The sequence below is a fragment of the Buteo buteo genome, chromosome 12, assembly GCF_964188355.1.
Source record: "Buteo buteo chromosome 12, bButBut1.hap1.1, whole genome shotgun sequence".
NCBI classification, from domain to species: domain Eukaryota; kingdom Metazoa; phylum Chordata; class Aves; order Accipitriformes; family Accipitridae; genus Buteo; species Buteo buteo.
Window position 1 is genome coordinate 20,897,842 of NC_134182.1, and position 20,770 is coordinate 20,918,611.

General features: G+C 40.3%; 1 protein-coding gene across 1 annotated transcript in view; it reads right to left on the minus strand.

Annotated features, from left to right (window-relative positions):
- GLP1R (glucagon like peptide 1 receptor) overlaps positions 1–20,770 on the minus strand; it is a 62,663-nt gene that overhangs the window by 17,353 nt on the left and 24,540 nt on the right. Inside the window, exons 3-7 of the mRNA XM_075042935.1 lie at positions 13,990–14,105; positions 13,753–13,765; positions 11,265–11,361; positions 7,663–7,816; positions 5,944–6,103 (exon numbers count right to left, since the gene is read on the minus strand). Of these exons, the coding sequence (XP_074899036.1) occupies positions 5,944–6,103; positions 7,663–7,816; positions 11,265–11,361; positions 13,753–13,765; positions 13,990–14,105 (540 nt within the window). The remainder of the gene's footprint in view (positions 1–5,943; positions 6,104–7,662; positions 7,817–11,264; positions 11,362–13,752; positions 13,766–13,989; positions 14,106–20,770) is intronic.

The following is a 20,770-nucleotide window of genomic DNA, read 5'->3' on the forward strand; positions in this document are numbered from 1 at the left end:
TTCTTTCTCTTGCTGCTGCTATTCAAAGAATATCAGATATCTGAGAAAAAACTGCACCCATTTATAGGATGCACTTATTTAAAATATAGGCTGAATTCTTCCTAGTTTTGCTCTTTGTTATACAGAAAGCTCTGGGATCAATCTTTGCCCAGATTAAGTAACCACAGAAAGGTGTCTGAATTTTGGAAATGGTAACGTCTACTTTTCTCTGTACTACATCACTGCTGAAGATGCCAGAAACTGCAACAGCCTGCTCATAATAGCTTCTGCCTTGTTAATTCTCTCAGGCTGATAACTGACCAAAATTCTTTGAACACTACGTGGTGATTATGAAATCTGTCAAGTGTACTAGGAAATAAGCATGCCTACAGCTCAACTAATAAAGTTCAACTTCAAATAAAAGGGCACAGGGCATCTGAATTATAGGCTGTGGTAATAATATATATTATAGATGATGAGAAAGTAATGGAACTGCCAAATCAACATCTTAACACCCCACTGCATATATAAGCAGCATGACTTACTTATTTTCACTCTAGCTTACATATTCTACACCTGGACAGGTATCTGCATAGTAAGAAAAAAAAAAAGTTGGAAAACCAGGCATTATGCAGAATGATAATAGGATGGGGTAGGTTAGAGAAGGAAGCTGTGAGAAATTCTGCACAGGAACCACCATTTGGTTGACATCTTCACAATGCTCCACTGTCCCTAATGAGCAGAGAAGAGAGCAATTTGTGTGGAGCTGCTAGTGGAAGTTACCATGTCCTGATAACAGCATGTAGAAATCAGTCTCTTCATTTAATGAGTCTGAGATATTTCGGTAATAGAACAGAAAAGCTCAGGCTTGTTCTGGAGTCCATTAAGTAGCAGGTACCATGAAAGGTGTCACCGGGTGGTGCTGTTCCATGCCAGCTTCTTCCCCTTACCTTGAGGTGCAAGCAAGTGTTCATTCTTACAGACACACAGTTATTTCTAGCTTTGCATTGTACCACATTTTACATAAAGGCAATTTCAGGGAAGAAAGATGTATGAGGAGCAAGAGAGGCTCCCTTCATCCTCACGTGCTGATTAGAGATTCTTCCTGAAGTAAATTTGTCTCTGTAGGACCAGAGCACTGCCATTCTGCCTTAAATGATCCTTAAATAAGAACATATTCCAAATACAGCATTTTAGGACACATGAGTTTGTGTATAAGCTCATATTTCAGATGACATCACTGGTTTCCATGTGGTGAGAAGTTCAACCTCCAAGACAATCAGGCACACAAACCAGAATGACCCTATTGCTGCCAGAACTCCAATCCTCCTCTTTCAGATACCATCTGACTTGGTTCAACCATCAGGGTGGTCTGACTTGATCAACTGCTTGACATACGAATGCAGGAAGTATGTGATGAGGAACTGAAAGAAGCAATAAACATGTCTAGATGTAAAAAGACTAAGAGCACTGAAGATGTGAGAGGAAAAGATGAAATGTTTTTCTTTCTAAGAAAGGAAAAGCATGAAAGAGTTTAATCCAGAAGACAAAAAAGTGAAGAGAATTAAGAGAAACTCCTGACAGACGTATTTCCTACCAAGATCAGTCTGGACACAAAACCTATTTTCACATCCTTGACTGAAACACAGTTTTCATTTGAAAACACACAAGAAGTGGTCAGTGCAATGAATGCATCCTGTTGCCACTACACTGAGTTCATACTGGGGGCTTCAGAAGGAAGGTTTCTTACTGGCTGTGTTCCAGTCAGATCTTCCTCACAATTAGGATGTGGATTTTGACACCCTAGCCAGGCTTCCTGCCTTTAATAGCTTCATTCCCCCAAAGTATTCTTCCTTAGAGCAAGTTTGGATTGCCAAGGCTTGGAAGGGGATTATTTATTTTTTATGGCAGTTTCCCTGCTGCAAGTGCAGCTGGGTCTAAAATTGCCACAGAAGCTCAGAGAAGATTTAGCTTTTTATTAACATTTTCTTCTTAGCCTTTAGTGCTGAAAATTGTCTCCTGTCATTCTTCCTGCCTGGATGTCACACCCAGTCACTGTGGGATGTTGCTGCTGTTTCCCCACTCCTCCCTTCTCCCTGCTTCTGAATGTGATCAGGTCCTTTTTCCACTAAAAGCTGCTGAAAGATGCATACAACAGCATTACAGTATAAACTGCTCTTCTCCAGAGACCACTTTATACAGCACTGACACAGCTGCTTGAAGTCAATGTCAAGCTCAGTGACTCTTCACTTGGGCTCAGACACAATGAACACTGAGTTAGTGTTCTGGACACCCTGATTAAGAGCAGTCTGCATATCCCAAGAAACAAACAAAACAAAAAGGTAATCATCTTCATCTCCGTAGTGACACTGTTTTCTTTCCCCCTTCTGCAAATGTTTTGTTCTCTCTAGAAGGTGAGATCTGTGGTCAAGGATTTCTCTTATACCAGAGGAAGGAAGCACCAGGTACCAGCAATGTATAGCAACAGATTTTTTTTTCTACAAGTGATAATGACTATCTGAATCAACATCCTGTTTAGCTGCTGTTGTGCTGATCTCCACACTGAAAGTAAAAACTCATCTACCTGCTCTACTATTAGCCTATTAAGAATTTTGTTTGTTGATGCTGTTAGTGTTTCTGCTTTTTTTTCCCCCCCCATCAGCTTTGAAAATGGCATAAACCATTGTTTTTGCAGTAGGATATGTAGAACTCAGGGTTGACACAAATGTATGAAAGTCTGCTTTTACAAAGAAAAAGAAGACACAATCAAGACTTTTTCCACATTAAATGAAATAGAAAAAATTTAACACTGCCATCTCAAAGCCTAGTATGGCATGAAATCTCAGCAAGGAAGTGGCCATTACAGGAATACAGTTACCTCACAAGTAATCAGGAAGGTTTACAGAATCCTATTAATATACATGAGGTTGATATAAGTGACTGCCAATTTCTAAAACTACATTGGTTTCCTTAGGTCTGTCAAGCTTTTATAACTCTTCTAGATTTTGCAAAGTACAATAACACAAGATAAACAGATTTTTCCCCTTATAAAACACTTCCAACAGCAAGAATAATTACTCATTTGAACTGATACTAAATGGACTACTGTCTAATAACATTATGACCTGACCTGAAATTATCACATAGCAAAAATATATTTGGGAAATATTTATTAATTTTTCTTTACACTCCTCACTGCTAACTGTTCCTAGGAAAACACAGACTGAGTATGGTATCTTTTACAAGTTTCTGTTTGAAAAGCAGGTTTACCCTCTCCATGTTTTGAATTGAGATGACATGATCATGTTAGACATAAAATGGGAGAAGTGCTTTTCTTTATTTACACAATTATGTGGACTTTTTCCCCTGTTATAACAAAATATAGCACTATTTAATATAGCAGTTTAAAAGCTTGGACAGAAATATGTATTGGGATATTTCTACCCATTTGAGAACTGGCCCTTACATTACAGTTTTGCTTGGGATTACCTGAGGAAATAATTTGCTCTAGTTTCTTCTTTGTTCTGAGACCTGTTGTTCCTTGAAAGAAGTACAACAGGGCAAACATAATGACCAAGAGTATCTGCAAACACTCAGGTGGACAAAAACCTTGAGGAGTATACACAGTTTTATTCATATGTACATTTGAGAGAAGTACAAGTGCAAACAGAGGTGATCACATGGGGGATTGCAGAAGGTATTCAGAGAGCAAAAACAATACTGTATGGTCTGTAAGTGATCACAAAGTTCAGTTATAATTAGAAGAAATAACAACATGAAATTACTAACACCCACTAAGTTTGTGAACAATACATATATGAAATCTTAAAACATAAATATTCATCAAATGATGAGTAATGAACAGGTTAAAAAAATTATCCTGTAAGAGGACAATTCATTAACAGAACAAAGGGTCAGGGTACCAAATCAGCTCTGACAATTAAATATATATTTTTGGTTTGATCCAGCTTTATTTTTACAGTTAACTATTTCAAAGAGCAGGACTCTCAGCTCAAACAGGAACCTACTGTCTCTCTGAAGCCTTGGCATTATGCTGATGCTATCATGCTGCTCAAAAAAAAAACCAAACCCAAAAATCTTCTAAGCATTGCATACAGCAGAAAGATACCTGGTGAGGGACCTGAGCACCCAAAAAATGGAATCACCAGTGAAGAAGCAAGAAAGAGCAGAAAAGATCTTTGTATCTTTCCATTTGTTAGAGAAGAAACTGGTATAACTGGTATAATCTGGGAGCAGTGAAACAGCAGATGCTTCTGCATTTGAAGGTGGAGAATCATTGGCAAGGTTTGCATATGCAGCCATGGCTGGAATAGCAAGAAACTGTACAGATGAGGGTTGAATGGCATGGGCAGAGCTTTTCTAGGAAGCTTGGATGAAACCCATACATCCAGTGCCAAGTTCTGGCATTGCCACTCAATTCCACAAACTTATCCAAAAATTAAATATACAGTAGCAAAACTTTCATTGTAAAGGAAGAGCAAAACCAAAAGAGCATCTTCTGTTTCTGCCTTCTGCTTTTGCAAGAGACAAACTCTAATTAGAAGTGATTCAGATCAAAACTATCCTATCCCTTACTTATAATACAACACAACACCCTCAGGATTTGGCTAGATATAATTGTGCTTTAATTTCCTTTCCATTTCCTCTCATGACCTCAGTCAGTGCTTCAGGATAGCTAGCTCCCTCATCTTTTTTTTTTTTTTTTTTTTTTTAATTGAGGGTATGGCTATTCATAAAATATGATTAAAATATACATAGTTCAAATGTTATACAAGATGCTGTTGCTTTTGCTGCATGTCCTATATAAAACAATAATAGAAGATAGAGAACTTTTTAACTAAAACTCTCCAGCAGGAAACTGCTATTACTTGCATGTATTTATTCCCATCAATACACCAGAAAGCCTTTGCTCCTCATATATCACTGTTCAGTAGAATTGGGTAATTCACAGTAAGCCATTTATATGCATTTTATATGCAGTGAACTAATTTGCTAGAATATTCACAGTTGGCAAATCCATAGAGAAGGACAGTCAAAGCAATTTAAACATTCAAACTAGTTTCTGTGAAAGCACTTGCAGTATTTACTTGGATTTAACTTCAGCTTTCCAAAAGCCACCTGACTTCCACCAAAAGCGGAGGGAGGAGAAGAGGAAGGGAGAGAACGCAATAAAAGCACACAAGAGATCATTCCAAAAATAGGATTAAACCTGAACAGTAATATATTTTCAGGCTAACTGGACAGTGAAAGAATCAAAGCATTAGCTTTTCTATAGAAGGCGACTCTGGCTCAACCAACTGATTTCAAGGCATCACAGTCCTTAATCTCAAACTCATACATGTCCATGGCATGCACACCCTGACCACTCTTTTGCCCGACAATCGCTACTTAACCTGCTCTGCCCACATAACCAACCTGACAACTCCCTGCTAGCAGCTCCTTGCTCCTCAGCCCCTTTGCTTCCCCCCGGCTCACACTGCCACCATTCCTCTACTGTTATCCTTGACCAACTACGAGGTATCATCGCTATTTTGCGCCACAAGTAGTTAACGCATGTTTGAATGCAATGGGAAACTTTCAGGAGATGAAGCAGGGCGGTCCAGGAAAATCCACAGTCACCTGGAATCACCCACGCATATTTTGTATTGGGAAACTGATGTCTTGCATGAAAAGTACCATGTGCCTGCCATTGGTTTGGGGAGTTTCTGTGGTGTCGCACAGCCCCTGCATTATGAACGCACAGCCTCTATGCCATGAGCACCCAAGAGCTGTGCCAGCCCAGCACTCTCCAGCTCAAACAAGGTAAGGGATAGGGAACAAAAATGGAATGGAGAGTGCAGGACTTGAACTGGGCAGCACGACGATAGACACACAATATTTTTTCCTATTATACCATCTGCCAGTGTATGCAGCCACAGATGGACATACGAAAGATCAACTTACCCCAGCCAATGCAGAGATAAAGCCGAAAAATCCTCTGCTCAGAAAAGACTGAAAGTACCAGCAGCGTGTACAGGTACATGCCTTCCACCAGCAACCAGTAGTAGTTTGCAGCCACACAATACTGCATCATCACAAAGACCAAGCGGCAGCTGAGTGATTCCTGTGACGGAAGAAAGCACAGCTCAGATGAATATGACAGGGGCTGAGACTAAAAGTATGCTAACCCAAAAGACCGGTTCTCTCTCCTACTCTTGCTCCTCAAAACAATACTTGCTAAATTAATCACATTTGTGTACTGAAGGGACAGAAGCCAGTAACAGGTGCCATACACAGCAGATAGATGCTTTCAACAACATTCCTCCTTTAAAAAAAAATTAAAATTACACATTCTGCATTTTCCCTCAATAAGCGATGTATTATAATTTGAAAAGCACAACGCAAAGATGAAAAGAAGAGCAAGTGAAAGGTACTGTATCAACTGCAGTCAGTGAATCTTTTCACTTCCCCAGATACTCTATTCTGCAGCTGAAAATTTCTCTATTAAAGAGCAAATAGTGGATGCCATAATGTTGACTATTTTCCAAAGTAAAAGCTTTTTGATAGAACAGTAATATTGCCCAGTGCATCACATTTAAGTGCAAAATCTCTCTTGGCTGGTAAATTACAGAGAGGTGGTCAGCAGGGCTTTAGATAAGTATGAAACCTGATTACCTAATTAATATACCCATCAGATCTGATGAAAACACTATTGGATAAACCATGTGTGAAAGCATAAAGCCTAGGGTTTTTTTGGAAGGAGGGAATGACTGACAATCCAATACCAACATTTCTATACCATTTAAGATATGTATTACAATGTTATTTTCTGCCAATTGATACATTGTGGATGAGAAAAAAAATCAACCATCATGTGAGATTCACTATGTGGTATTAACATTTAAGCCTTAGGCAGAGCGTCAGAAAAGGATGGGTACTAAGTATGCATCAGAAGACATACCCTTTACGACCTCAACCCTGTATTGCAGCAGCAATGCTGTACCCATGTTCTAGAATCACAACAGCTGTACAGATAATGAAAATCCCTTTCTTTGAAGATTCAAATACCTTTTGTATTCCAGATCTGAAGGGAGAAAGGCATGCTTTCATCGTGTTCACAAAAGAGTTGTATATCCTCTGCCTTCGACTAGAAGTATTTAATTAGCCTGTTCTTCCAAAGCTTTTCTAAATGCTTTCAAATTTGCATTTTAATCAGATGGTTCCCTTTTTTCAGTCATCAACAGATTATAAAGATCTCCAAGAATGACTAATTCGGACATTATACAAAATGGACAGTCCTATCACAAAAAGTACCGGCTTAGGGAAATGAATGGCCTCTTGTCACTGCTAGAAGAAATGAACCTGCAGCATGAGAAGAAGGTAAGAGCATTTGTATATATATATAAAAAAAATCCACCTCTTCATCTTTCCTCTGCCTAGTAGGGGCAAACTTCCCCCAGGCAGAGAAACATGCCACGGCATCAACTACTTGCCTGTACCAAGCCCGGGGTGGCACAACCACAACCGCGTATATTGTGCTACAAGTTTCAGAGAAACTCTGTGGACTGAAGAACAGCATTTTGTACAGCAAGGGTTGTACAAAATGAAAACACCTGCTGTCGTGCAGATGCACCACAGTGATGACTCCAATACCCTGAGAACCACCACAGTGTCTGCCCCTACCTGGAAGGAGATAAGTCCTTCCCACTGGTGCTCTTGTGTGGCTGTGCTGTACATCCACTTCACCACCGAGTCTTTAATGAAGACGGATATAGCCCGGAGGATAAAAGAGGTGAAGAGGTTCAGGTGAATATAATTCCTCGTGCAATGCAGATGTCTGTAAAAAGGAAGAACTCATCATGATCCACTACCTATGTAAAAGCTGCAGCATCACACATAGGACTGAGGGAGGAAACAATGAGCCCTGTTGGAAATCAGGAGGTACCAGAGGAAATCCCATAACTTGAGAATGGCTGTAGGGATTTCAAACTGTCTTTGGGAAGAAATCACTATCAAGGAAAAGACACATTGAAAACTTCAGCCCTAAGTGTGAATATGTGGGGAAAGGAAGGAGATCAGTGCGTAAAGAAAAAATATTTTAAAAGCTTAAAAAGTGTAAAAATAAAGTAATTTTCAGAAGACACATCTGAAAGGACTAAAAAAGTCAAGTTTCACAAAATGCTGAATCTATCTCTCTGAATTGACCCCAATATCACTGCACAGGTTCAACTTGGCAAGGCTCAGGGGCTGGTGTGCAGTACAGTTTCTGGCTGTGCTCAAACCCACAATGAAAAAATATCCACCTGTGAATTACCATTTTGACAACAAGAGAAAAATCTGTGTTCAGATTGCCTCCTGGGGGAATTGTAAATACTTTCTGTAGAACTAAAAGGAACAGAATTTTCACCTCTGCATTCAGAATTGAAAACAAAAAACCAAAGAAAAAAAATCCTCTTGAACTTCAACAGCCAGCTGCAAAGACAATAAAATTGCTACTTGTCAAAAAAGAGCATGTTAAGGGATAGCAAAAGAAACTGCAGTCATATAAATGGCATCCAATGGCAGAGCACTGCCAATGTTTTACCAGCCTTATCCACAAACATTTTTCTTCCAGCACTGCAAGGGTACATGCTTTGCTTCAAAGGAAGTTACAGTGGGTATGATTCTTTTTTGATGCTAAAAGATACAGGTAACATATGATAAACAGCAATTGTTCCAGCAAGGGTTCCAGTGAACTTATGCTTTAAATGTCTATTTTTATTGCTCTAACTTGGTCTGAAAGTTATCAGTTTTGCGCTGAATAGGAAGGAGAACTTTTTTTTCCATTGGTCAAATAGATTTTTTTTGCATCACTTAAGTCATAGCTTATTTCAAAACTTACCTATGATGAATATTTATTTTTCTTATGATTAATATTTATTTTATTTTAACTCAAAATTTGTTTCTACCCTTCAGAAATGCTACACATTTAAATTTGATTGAAGAAATTATGCAAATTAGCCAATTGAAGAAAATAGGTTGCAAGTCATTACTGAAGATTTCTGCTACAGGCAATGCAAGTTATTCAAATTGTTTCAGTCATGAAGTTATGGGCCTAATTCAGCTTCCATCACTGAAATTACAGACTTTTCTTCCATTTCTTTCAGAAGATGCAAAATTGGACACTGGAGATATAGTTTCCTCTGCTGTATCATTATTAAAAACAAATATAAAGGTTACTCGGTAGTCTAAGGACTTCAAAAGACCTTCCTATTACAAAAGTAGAGAACATCAGCATTTTGGTGCCACTGAATTAGATTTTGATCCCCGTTTGTTGAGGTTGCACAGCTACTGGGGAGAGTCCACGAGCAGAGGTTCCAGTCAGAATTCAGCACCTTGAACCCATGTGGGGGACCAAGTTGTCTCCAGATAGACAATTTAGACAAGAAAGCACAGAATGGATCGATGGCATAGTTTTAACAATGCTCTCAGCCCCTTTAACATCTCTGAAATCTCATTTTCAAAATCAGCAGCACACACTCGTGTACACTTCTCCAGTCCCTGCTTCACAGTTAAAGGAAAAAATGCTAAAGCATCTCTCCACAAAAGTCAGGGCATCAGAATTCCCTTTCTCCTACCAGTCCCCAGTGACAAACTTGTTCTTTGTTCCCTGCCAAAAAACATGCGCATCCTTCATTCCTTCCTTCAAAAAGTATATGGTTGCGTTCTGTGACCTTTTCACTTGGGCTGATAAGATTTCTCAAAAAAGCATCATTGATGGGTGAAACAAGGAGAAAGCACTTATCCTGGGAGACATTTGGAAACTTCAAGACCATCTGGTGCTTTGTCAGATGAGTCCCAAAGTTGCACAGGTACAACATGTACAAATCATAATTATCATGTGGCATTCACAGAGGGTGAGCATGTATCTGCATTTCTGTAGTCATTTTAAATTTTCTTTGGGATTGCTAGCCTACGTCTCTCCTCTGGACAGAGGAGGGATAATACAAGGTGTAGTAGAATATTAGAAGGCTTGCGTCATTTCAGTTTTGGAAATTAGAAGCTAAGAAGCATGACTGACCTTTTTAAATACGTAAGGGATATAAACACTTAGGAGGGAGGAAAGGAGAGGGACTGCCTTGCTAACAGAGAGTGCTGGCACCAGAGCAAACAATCATTAACTGGCAATGATAATTCTTTAGTCAGGGTAGAAAGTTTCTTAAGGATCAGAGCACTGAAGGTTCCTGACCTGATTTTGAATAAGAGTAACCAGGAGATGGAAAACTATACTTTTTTAGGAGGCAGACTCATCAGCGTGTAAGAAAGATGATGGGATCTGGCTATATACAGCAGCAGGAAGCAGGACTTCATGCAAAGGGACTTCCTTCCCACAACAGAGCAGGATCACATCTTTGTGTTTTCTAAATATCAGTCTCCTGTGCTCAGCATCCCCAAACTGCAGGAAAGTCTGGCTGGAATCAAGACACCTCTTGCATTTACAAACTGGGGGGGGAGGGTTGGGGGGGAAGATCTCTCTGTTGGAGTCCAAAGTTGTTGTGGTTTTTTTTTTCTTTTTTTCTTTTTAACTAAACCTACACAGTGTATCATTTTCACATGCAACAAATAGTGTCTTAATTTTGATGTACTCCACGCAATTTGTTGGTGCATACCTGGATGAAACCAATACACCAGTCTGATCAGGTAACAGCAATTTCTTTCACAGAAACTTTTCAAGTTTCAAAATTAGGTTCTCTTCCACATTGCAAAAGAAGTAAGAATTTTTGAAAGTTCTCCAAAAAGAGAAATTGTGTCAAAAATCCATTTCTGCATTGAAATATACCCTGCATGTGAGGTCTGGGAAATAGGCCAGACTGAGCTTTATGTTCTGTGTAATTCCAAGGAAGGCAAGATGAAAACTTCTGTCCTAAATGTCCTCTCACACCCCAGACTAGTGTCTCATCTGCAAGGCCATGCCATGATGGAATGCTGGAATCTCTCTCTTTTTCCATATTTTCCAGTGGAAATTTCATTGAAATAAAAAATATTGCAACAAAATATTTCAACTGATAAAAAGCATCTGTTCTATGCATTCATACAGGTAACACTGCAAAAATTTAGGAATTTTACTTGCATTTTGAGAAGAAATGATTGTAGGAAGGAACAGAGAAGTGACATAAGATAGAGAAATAGTGAGGTGATGGAAGAAAGGGAAAAAAAATAATCAAATGTTTCTGTCAAAGTCTGATACTATCATATAGTAAAACATAACACCTTTTCTCCACTCTCTTCAGAGCTTCACCAGTTACCTGAATCCAAGAAGAATGGCAGTTGCTATTACAAGGGCAGAGAAGGAAAGAGCATATCCAATGGTGTATATGATGGACAAATTCAGGAGCTGTTCTTCTGGTGCATCCTGAGAGCATATAAAGGAGAAAAAAAAAAAAAAAGGGAGGGGGGAAAAGACAGAGCTCATGGGCTTCAGTTCTTTTCTCCCAGCTGCTTTCTAACTTTTCTTAATGATAATGAGAACTTATTCTCCTACTTTCAAGTTTAAATGCACATATCAAATCAGTCTTCTGCTTTCTGTATGCTCTAAAGAATTAAAAATTTAATCTTAATTTCCCAGCTGCTCCCAGGTGTTCACTCAAACAGTTGGGTTTTGCAGCCAGGCTAGAAAATAGATAATGTTACATTATTTCACAATAAAGTTGGAGAGACATGAATTACCACACAAGCAAGTCTTAAACAGATGGCAAGAAGCACAGACACAACTCAACCCTGCAGTAAAAATCACAAAGCTGGTGTTTTCAGACTTGAACACTTAAAACAAGTCTCCTTACTGTGTAATGAGGGTGGTCCTTCAGCTGCATCTATACTTAAAATTAAACAAGCCAGGTCCTATTTGTTGACTCCGATGCAAAGCATGCCTTGCATTCATACAACTAAACTCTTTTCTGCCCCCAAATAGTCTCTCTTCTGCCTCAACTATGCAACCTTCTGGTAATGAACCATAGCCCAACACCATCTCATGACCTGAGTGTTACAGCACTGCCTGGGAGGGAGCAACCCAACGCGGGCCAGAGCCGCGGGAATGCTCGCACCCCCCTGACAGTCCTGGGCTGTGGCTCTCTTCAAGGTTCACTGTTGAAAACATGACCACTGAGACCCTTGAAAGTGCTGGCCAAAATCTTTAGGGAGAAGAGAAGTATTTGAAAAGCTACAGCAGGTCTGAATTACAACACAGAGTTATTGCTCAGCAGCCTCTGAGGCACGTTCATATCCTCTGTTCTGGTTCATTTCCAAGCATGTATCTTTGTCTAAATAGAGTCAGGCATTTTACTTCCCTTCTTCAAGCTGGTAATTCTGCAGCTGACTCCTGAGACCTGTGCTGTACAAAGGAATACATTCATTGTACTTCAGAAATAAGTACAGCTATTCACTGTACAGCACAGCCAGGAGGATTTAAGGTGAGCATACAGGCTGTTCCTCAGGGATTTGCTAGGTTAATGTTTTAAAGGGAAGGATATGAGAGCTGCCTTATGAAAAGAAAAATCTTTTCAGTATGAAAGCTCAGGCAAACTATTGAGACCTGACAATTTAAATCATCTATGCAGATCAAAACCACATTGCACACTTAAAGTAAACAACGTTATTTTATAAGGATTCACTCACAAACCCTTTGGATCTTGTGTTAGCAACAGTTGTAACCTAATACACGTCAAACTTATCAAAATAACCTCTTGTTCTCATGTAGAGGATGCATAAACCAAAGTAGGCTATTAAGGGGGTCTATATACATTAGCTGGAAAACCAAGCATGGCAGTTCACATTTCAGGGAGTGACACCATGTGCACAGGGTTTTAGAATCCAGATCAGTTCATGGAAACGTGGAGGCAGGTGCCAAATGACCAAGTGTTACCATTAGGTATCTCTCTCCTTGGCATGTCCCAACACAGCTCTGGAAGAAACCATAATGGCAAACACAGAAAAGTCAAACAACCAGGCTTACACTTTGTGTTAAGATAGTGCATTCTGCTGGGATAGCCCAGAACATGGAAGGGACAAGGAATAAGGCTGCAAATTAAAGGAAAAAGTTAAATTTAACATACTTGGAGAATTAGAAACTATATCTTTTCCCATCTCCTTCTACTCTGCAGCCATTTATTCTTTCTGAAGAACAAGGCACTGAGCAACGGGAACTCCAGAGGACACAGATCCTGCAGCACCTGGGAATTTCATATACTTGAACTGTTTCAGCTAGGTATGTACTAGTTCCCAGTATGCTGGGACAGAGAGAGTGCAGTCAATTTATGCGAAGAAAAGCATCACCGTTGGAGGCTCACAGCAGTAATGGTATCACGTGTCATGAGAACGCACACAGTGCGCTAGCTGACGCCAATGGCTGACAAAAATCCCCTGGAAATCCCTACGCTCTCCTTCATTTGGTGCCAGGTGACTCAGTTCCCTGCAGAGTATAAAGCAATAGGGCAAGAAAATAACACTGACGAGCCTAATTCCATCGCCCACAGCAAATTAAGGTAAAAAGACAAAAACACCCCCAAACAAACAAAAAGCAGGGCCTACCCCTGCCCAAAGGTGAAAAGCAAATATCCTTCAGTTCAGTTGACCTTAATTGCCTTAATAGCTGCTAACAAGTCAGAGAGAACAAACAGTCACTTTATTGTAATGACATGGCAATGGAAGAAAAGGCAAAAGAATAATAACGTTAGGCCACTCCTTCGGTTCGGGCAGGCTGCAGTTGAGCCCTCCGCACTGTACCACAGCTAGGACTACCTGGTTCACTCCTCTTAGTGCTCTCACATAAATTTAAACTTGCTCTTGTCTATGCTTCACATTCCCTTTCTTGAAGGGGAGAGGCCTGACATCCCTTACCATTAGGTTCACCGAAGTGAGGCACCCAGGATGGGTCGGTAAAGATCACTTTGACAGGACAAAAACGCCCAGGCATCGATGACTGTATTTTTCTGCTCTTCTGTTTTGGTCTAAACAACAGCAGCAAGAGATGGAAACTTTTACCTGGTCAGAGGCCTCGCACTCAGACAGGTTCCTCCAGGGCAGGGTTGAATTCTCCTTCAGCAGCCACGTCCCCTCCGGGGTGCAAAACCGGTACACCTGCCCATGCAGCACTGCCAGAAGCAAAACAAGCCATGGGGTTAATGGGAGGAGAGCCTGCTTGTGGGGCAAGGTGTGCAGAGTGGTCCAAGGCTTGGTGCAACCTTTCTTCCTCAGCAATTGCTCTCCTGGCTGGAGGGGGAAGCCGCAGCCTCACCGGGGGAGTACTTCGCCTGCTCTCTGCCTGAAGCGGATGCTGCCGCTGCTCGTCCTCAGGGCCAGGGACCAGCCTGGGAGGACACGTCTGCAAAGGGATCAGACGGTGCATACTCCAGGACAACTGCTACCCTTCAGCAGCAACAACAGTCTGAAATAGTTGCTGCCATCTTTGTGTGGATTTCACAACACGACTAAGTTCCAGGTCACTGAAATATTAGATTTTAAGACACATAAATTGTGGAAATGTTAAGCCTCAGCTACAAAATTCTCAAGGAAAAGAAGATGCACATAGAGTAAATGTGCTTTTTCTTTTCTGAGATCATGCACACTCAGAGTCAGAGAAACCTCAGAACAGGTATGCTAACACAAGCTCCTCAAAATGTAAATGCTTATACAAACATCTGCACTACAAAATGAAGCTGTAAATCTTTGCCAAAACTACCCATGTACTCTTTTTATTTCTTCTGTCTTTGTGTTCGAGTAACAAAAGCAGCAATAAATAAAATGTCTTTCCAAAGCACTTAGCAGCTTGATCTTGTAAAAGCAGGTATGATGAAATGGCTCATAATAAAATTAGATCAGACTGAAGCACCAAAATGAAAGTACAAAGGGGAAGGAGCACTCAACCATAGCGTATCAAAAGAAACCCTCTCTCTGCTGTCTGGAGTATTGGGGAAGTCTAACAACTTTTACAGCTGAACATAAGCAACCTGGAGATGCCCCTGTAACAGAGCATAAGCTAGAGTAATGATGCTGGCTGCTTTGCAAACAAAGTTTCTTACTAATCACACTTGTGACCCAGTAAACTGACGTATTCTATGTTATGAAGCTACCCCTCAAAAAGCAGTGCTGGGTCAATCCCTCAACTAGGGTTAGCCTCCACAGAGGCTATGTTCTGAAACAGACACTTAAAATGTTCTGAGGTGTGAGAAGCCAAGTTAAGAGGATTCAGTTCTCCATGGATATCAGAATACCTCCCAATAACAGCTTTTGCTCAAACGCAGCCTTGCCTGCTGCAACCTCATCCTGTTGTCAGCTCCCTCATTACTGCAAACTAGAACTCATTAGAACTCAGCATTTTTGTGCAATGGGAGAATATTAAAACTATTTGAAATTATAACAACCCAGTAGGCTACTTGCATATTAGTTGACAACTGGTAATTTGTTTGATAATTGTCAGCAGTAGACTAGTAGTAGGTATTCTAAGTGAAGAATGATGTTTTAAAAAATAATACAGATATTCATACTCTAATAAGCCATTTCTAATGAGTATGCTAAATGGTAACTGATAATGGTTTTGGTAGGCACAGTCTATTTGCTTTTGTAATTGGTGTTTTGAATATACCAGTAAGAAATAATATAAAAATAATATAAAGATGATATAAAAATTAAGTTATGCCTGGTGGAGGTTTTTCTTAATAGTAAGGAGTATATCCTTACTATTAAGGATATCTGCGTATGATTACACAAAACCAGGAGAGATTAGGTCAGCACATGCAACATACACATTCACATCCACTAACTGCTATGAATGTTTTGTCATCTGCACTCATTATCTACTGCCAGTGCCAACCACTTCCTTCGGTCAGGATGCTGCTACAATGTTATGGACCTTAGACCTGATGGAGCGCAGCAAGCATCATTTTGTCTCCCCTCAGGATTAACGGACAGCAAATTGAAGCAAGCCATTCAAAACATCTATGCAAAGGCAGTTCTAGGAATCAGGAATCAGTAAATATCATATATATTAGAAGCCAACGAGGGTGAAATCCAGTGGGGTTAAAGTCCAGAGGGTCATAGGACTCAAAAATTCCATCTGACTGCCATTGCGTGAGCTGTAACCAAGAAGTATTACAAGACAAAATTATGAGAAAATCTCACACAAAGAAATTCTACTATATTCCTGAAAAAAAGAAAAACTTGCTAAAGGAGAACTGATTTAAAAAAACAAACAAACAAAAAAACCCCAAACATTATTTCACATTCTCTGAAACTCTTTGTGAATTTTTTCCCCCAATATTTCTTAATGTCAATGTTTAATTGGGATGAAAGCTTAGCCTCAGTGTATTTATTTTTTCTCCAAATCATCATGACACATTTTAATTTTCCTTTTATTGATAACACTTCTTTTGAATTAATAAGGAGGAAAATCTATTGTATGCTGAAGCCTGGCATATATTGGAGAATGGAAGAGTTTACAGTAAAAGAAACATGAAATTTGCCATCAGACAGAAAGACAAGACAATTCATTTAGATATGAAGAAAAACAAATGTAACCGTATTACACTGGAAAGGAGAGTTCCTGCCACATCTAGAAGACACAAACACTCAAACTGGACTGACAGCTCTTATGGACCTCTGGGCAGTCACAACCCTGCTGTGTCAGGTTGTTGTAGCCTCACTGCTTGCCAAAACAGTGGTGGTCAGCGCAGGACACAGAGGCAACTAAAGACCAATTGGCTGCCTGTATCCAGGAAGAGCCTTAAGAAGCAAAAGAACTAATCAAACCAAAAATGCAAATAGATGAAACTGCATATGAGAGTGTGTATGAGAGTATATGTCTGGTCTATGGAATTCTTTTTAGCCAAAATGCTTATGAAATAGAAGAAGTTAAAAAAGAAAACTTAGACTTTAAGGCGGTGTTGAGATTCTGGTTGATACATGGAGAGATGCTTATAAAAGAGTGGTACAAACCACAACATGAAGAGAGCACAGGGTTGAGGTACTGCAGGGCCGCCAGTTACACTCAGGAACATGAAAACAAGTCTTACCATTGTGGAAATAGATTATTCTCAGTTATGTGTCAAATACCACAGAACCCACACAACATCAGTAGAGGTTTAGTGTAGAGGCCATGAAGGGCTGGGTGATGGATATACACCACATGAGACCCCTCACCCCTGCAGCTGGGCACACCCTACACCAGCACTGTGCAGGACCTGCGAGGCAAACCCAGCCCAGGGGTGCTGACAACTTTGTATGCTGCATGATCAGCCACAGAAGTCCTCCAGAAAAGGAGGCCCAGAGCCACAGTCCCATGAGCCTTGGCCTTCACACAGCACAGCTGCTGCAGGATGCACCTTCAGAGGAGACGCCTCCTGAACCACATCACCCTGCAGCCATTCCTGGTTCCTCTGTTTCCTAGAAGCACAAGGCAAACAACCTCCAGCTACTCATCCTCTGGGCAACAGGTCCATCACAGGCAGCCACCTGCTACTGCCCAAACACAAGAAAAAGGCTGCTAATGACTGACAGATCAGAAGAGATGTTAACTGAAGGCTCTTCCCTGGTCTTGCCTCACTGAAGAGAGGGACAGAGAAAAGTCTCAACGCTAGAAACTCTGCTCTGGTGTGTCTCCAAAATAACTGATAAAAACCTGAAGTGGAGACTTTAGATCTTTATTGTTTCATATACAAGCTAAATTCTCATCTTTGCTTAGTGAAAGCAGTTCCAACTAATTTCAAAGAGATCCACTGGCTTTTAATCAGTGACTTTTTGACTCAAGCACTGCAGGTTTCTTACCATTCTTACTGCTCCAAGGAAAGTACGTGGTTTGCATTAAAGCTACCTACAAATGTTCTTAAAACAATTTTTTCACATGAACTTTTTATGACTCTTTCTCTGCACAGCTGGTCATGGCTTAGGATGGCAGAGATCTTCAACCTCCTAAAATGGATAAAGGGATAGTAGTTGTTCATATTCTCCCTTTGCTGTGGGCCTGATACAAAGCTCACCAGGAATCTCATTTCCTTCAGCTTTCATATGAAGCCATTGCTTAAAAAAATTCAGTTATTAATACATAGAGGCAAACTAACAATGACGTGCTTGGAGGCTGCCTGTGTGCCACGACAGAAGGAAGGCACACACACAGCTTCCCCCTCAACTGCTGAGCAATTTCAGCTTCTTGCTTGCAGGTGGTTTAGTCAGAGGTGATTCACAGTTGTCCATGCCTGAATTCCACAGAGTGACTTGGGCCCTCTTACCTTTAATGCAGTGCAAATACCAAACATACAACAATCAGCTTCAGTTCTAATAGACCAGCATGACGAACAATCTTTTTTGAAGGTTCGAGTGGTTACTGCCTCCTTGCAGTCCTACAATACCTTTTTCCTGTCTTGCAATGCTTTTTGTTACCATACAGTCAATGTTTCAAATCACACTGATTATTACATTCTAGAATTGGCTACTGTCCTCTGCAAACAACAACAAAAAAAAAAGCAAGAAAATCTACAGCCAGTGCATAGGGAATCTCATTTAACCTGTAAGCTAAATGCATTCACTCAAAGTTGCACAACCTTTGGAGGAGCAACTTAATGACGCCAGTTTATTTGAACAGTGTAATTCTAATGAGGTGTGATTGACATGTTAAAACATGGATTGATGCCCAGAACTCAGTCTCTGTAAACTGATAAAAGACAGAGAGAAGAGCCCAAGAGTTAGCATTGAAGTTAACATCTATCTAGTTCTTTGATGAGCCTGTAAGTCAAATCAAACACTACAACTAGCTAAATACTTTCACATACAGAGAAAATATGTTATCACATGGGCAGGAGGCTCACAAATATTTCCTTATTAGCCCCCTTTTACTAGAAATAAAATCAAATTAAATGATTTCTCTGCTTAAAACAACCAACCTGATCTGCATTTTACAACGTCAGGGTGACAAGGTCGGTGTGAGATTACTCACCCAACTGTCCCTGAGGATAAACTGGAACATTATTCATTGTAAAAACAAATTACAGCATGTCCTACCCAATCAATTCTATTCAGGCAGAGACATGAGAGAATGAGAAAAAGAACAAGAGAGACCACAGTTTTGTCTGGCTGCTGTGTGTCAAGTATTACAGACCTCTCCTCTGTTAATATCTATTCTCCACTTCCAGCAGGGGAAACATTTTGGAAAAGGTAACAATTTTTTCCCATAAAACAGGGACTCTGTAATATGAGACCATTGCAACAGTCTTCAAAGCAGGCTGGTTAGTTACTTCCTGAAATGAGCAACTTGCCCTTTGATGGGGACAACAATTTATCAGAATGTAGGAGTCTGTGGCTCTGTCAGCAGCTGGCTCTGTTCAGCTAGCATGCGGTGTGACGTGGGCACCGCTCTCCTGAAAGGAGCCACTCTCAGTTGTAAAAGCTGCTGCACAAGTGTCACTCAGTCCCAATCCTGGTGCTGCTTACAGCGAAGACATCCTAAACCCAGGACTCACGGACTCACCTGTGAGCGTGCAGCTGGAAACAGGACACCAGGGAGCAGCCTGATCACAAAGCCTCTGGGGAGCACGAGGAGGTCCAGCCTGCACTACTGTCCCAGAATCACATTTTTCAAAATACGCATTTATGCTGGGCTCACTGCCACATCATCTGAAATTATATTACCTCAACAGGCAGTTTAACTACAAGTACTTTATTTAGTATCCCTCCCCGCTATTCCTCCTCCCTCATAGAATATTAGTCATCCCAACTTCTTTGCTTTAGTGATGATAAAAAAATTGAAAAACAGCTACACCTTGCATTTTACCTTGAAGGCAGAAAGGTTGGTGATCACTTCAAGTTCCTGCAGCAAGAAGAGAATAATTTTCAGTTATATTCTATGGTTTGGTGAGAGATGGGGAAAGATCCTAATATCCCTACTGTGAATTTTCCCCATCACTAGCTCCTAGCTTGAAAGGTCCAAGAATCTCTCCAGCCTCTTCCAATTAAAAAAAAAAAAAAATTACTGCAAAGAAGAAGAGTGACAAGAGAAAAAGAATCATGCATCCACACTCCTAACCACAGATGGATGTGAACTTATGCAGACCTAACAGATACCTTTACATGGTGCAAGGGGAGATGCCATTAAGCGAACACAGGCCATGCCACAGGCTGCACAAGCCCACCCTGCACACCCTGGAAATCCTCAGTGCCTGAATCCTGTGCTGTGCTATCAAAAGCACAGTCAGAGACTGCATATGGAGATAATGCTGTTTGGCATCACCCAAGGGATATTGCCTGCATATAAATTCTTATTTAAAAATATTCATTTTGGAATGAAATTAACACAACAAAACTAAACATTCAAGAATTGGGAAGTGTTAAGCTAAAGCTACTTATGTGGGGTTTAACCCACATAACACCATTCTACGTAGAGAGTCATACTTTTTTCCAACAAAATCCACTGTTTTATTCAGGATACAGAATAGAGGGACATCATTTAATGGGAAATCATTCATCCTTACCACTGTGAGACATCAAGTCATATTTAAGCATACTGAATCAAGTCTATACCAAACACAGTATTTTCTTATTTGTATGGTCCATTCAGCTCACCACTGAATACAAAGTGCTACTATCTCATATGTGTACACAGATGATCCAAAAAATAAAGAGCATATTCTAGTCACATAGTAAAGCCAGATTTATTCAACAAAGAAAACTGTGAAGCCACAAAACTTGTTCTGCATGGGCATTCAGTCCTCCTAGTGCAGAGATCATCCTTGCCAGCTCTGCACTATCTTGCCTCACTCAACACCAACTCCCA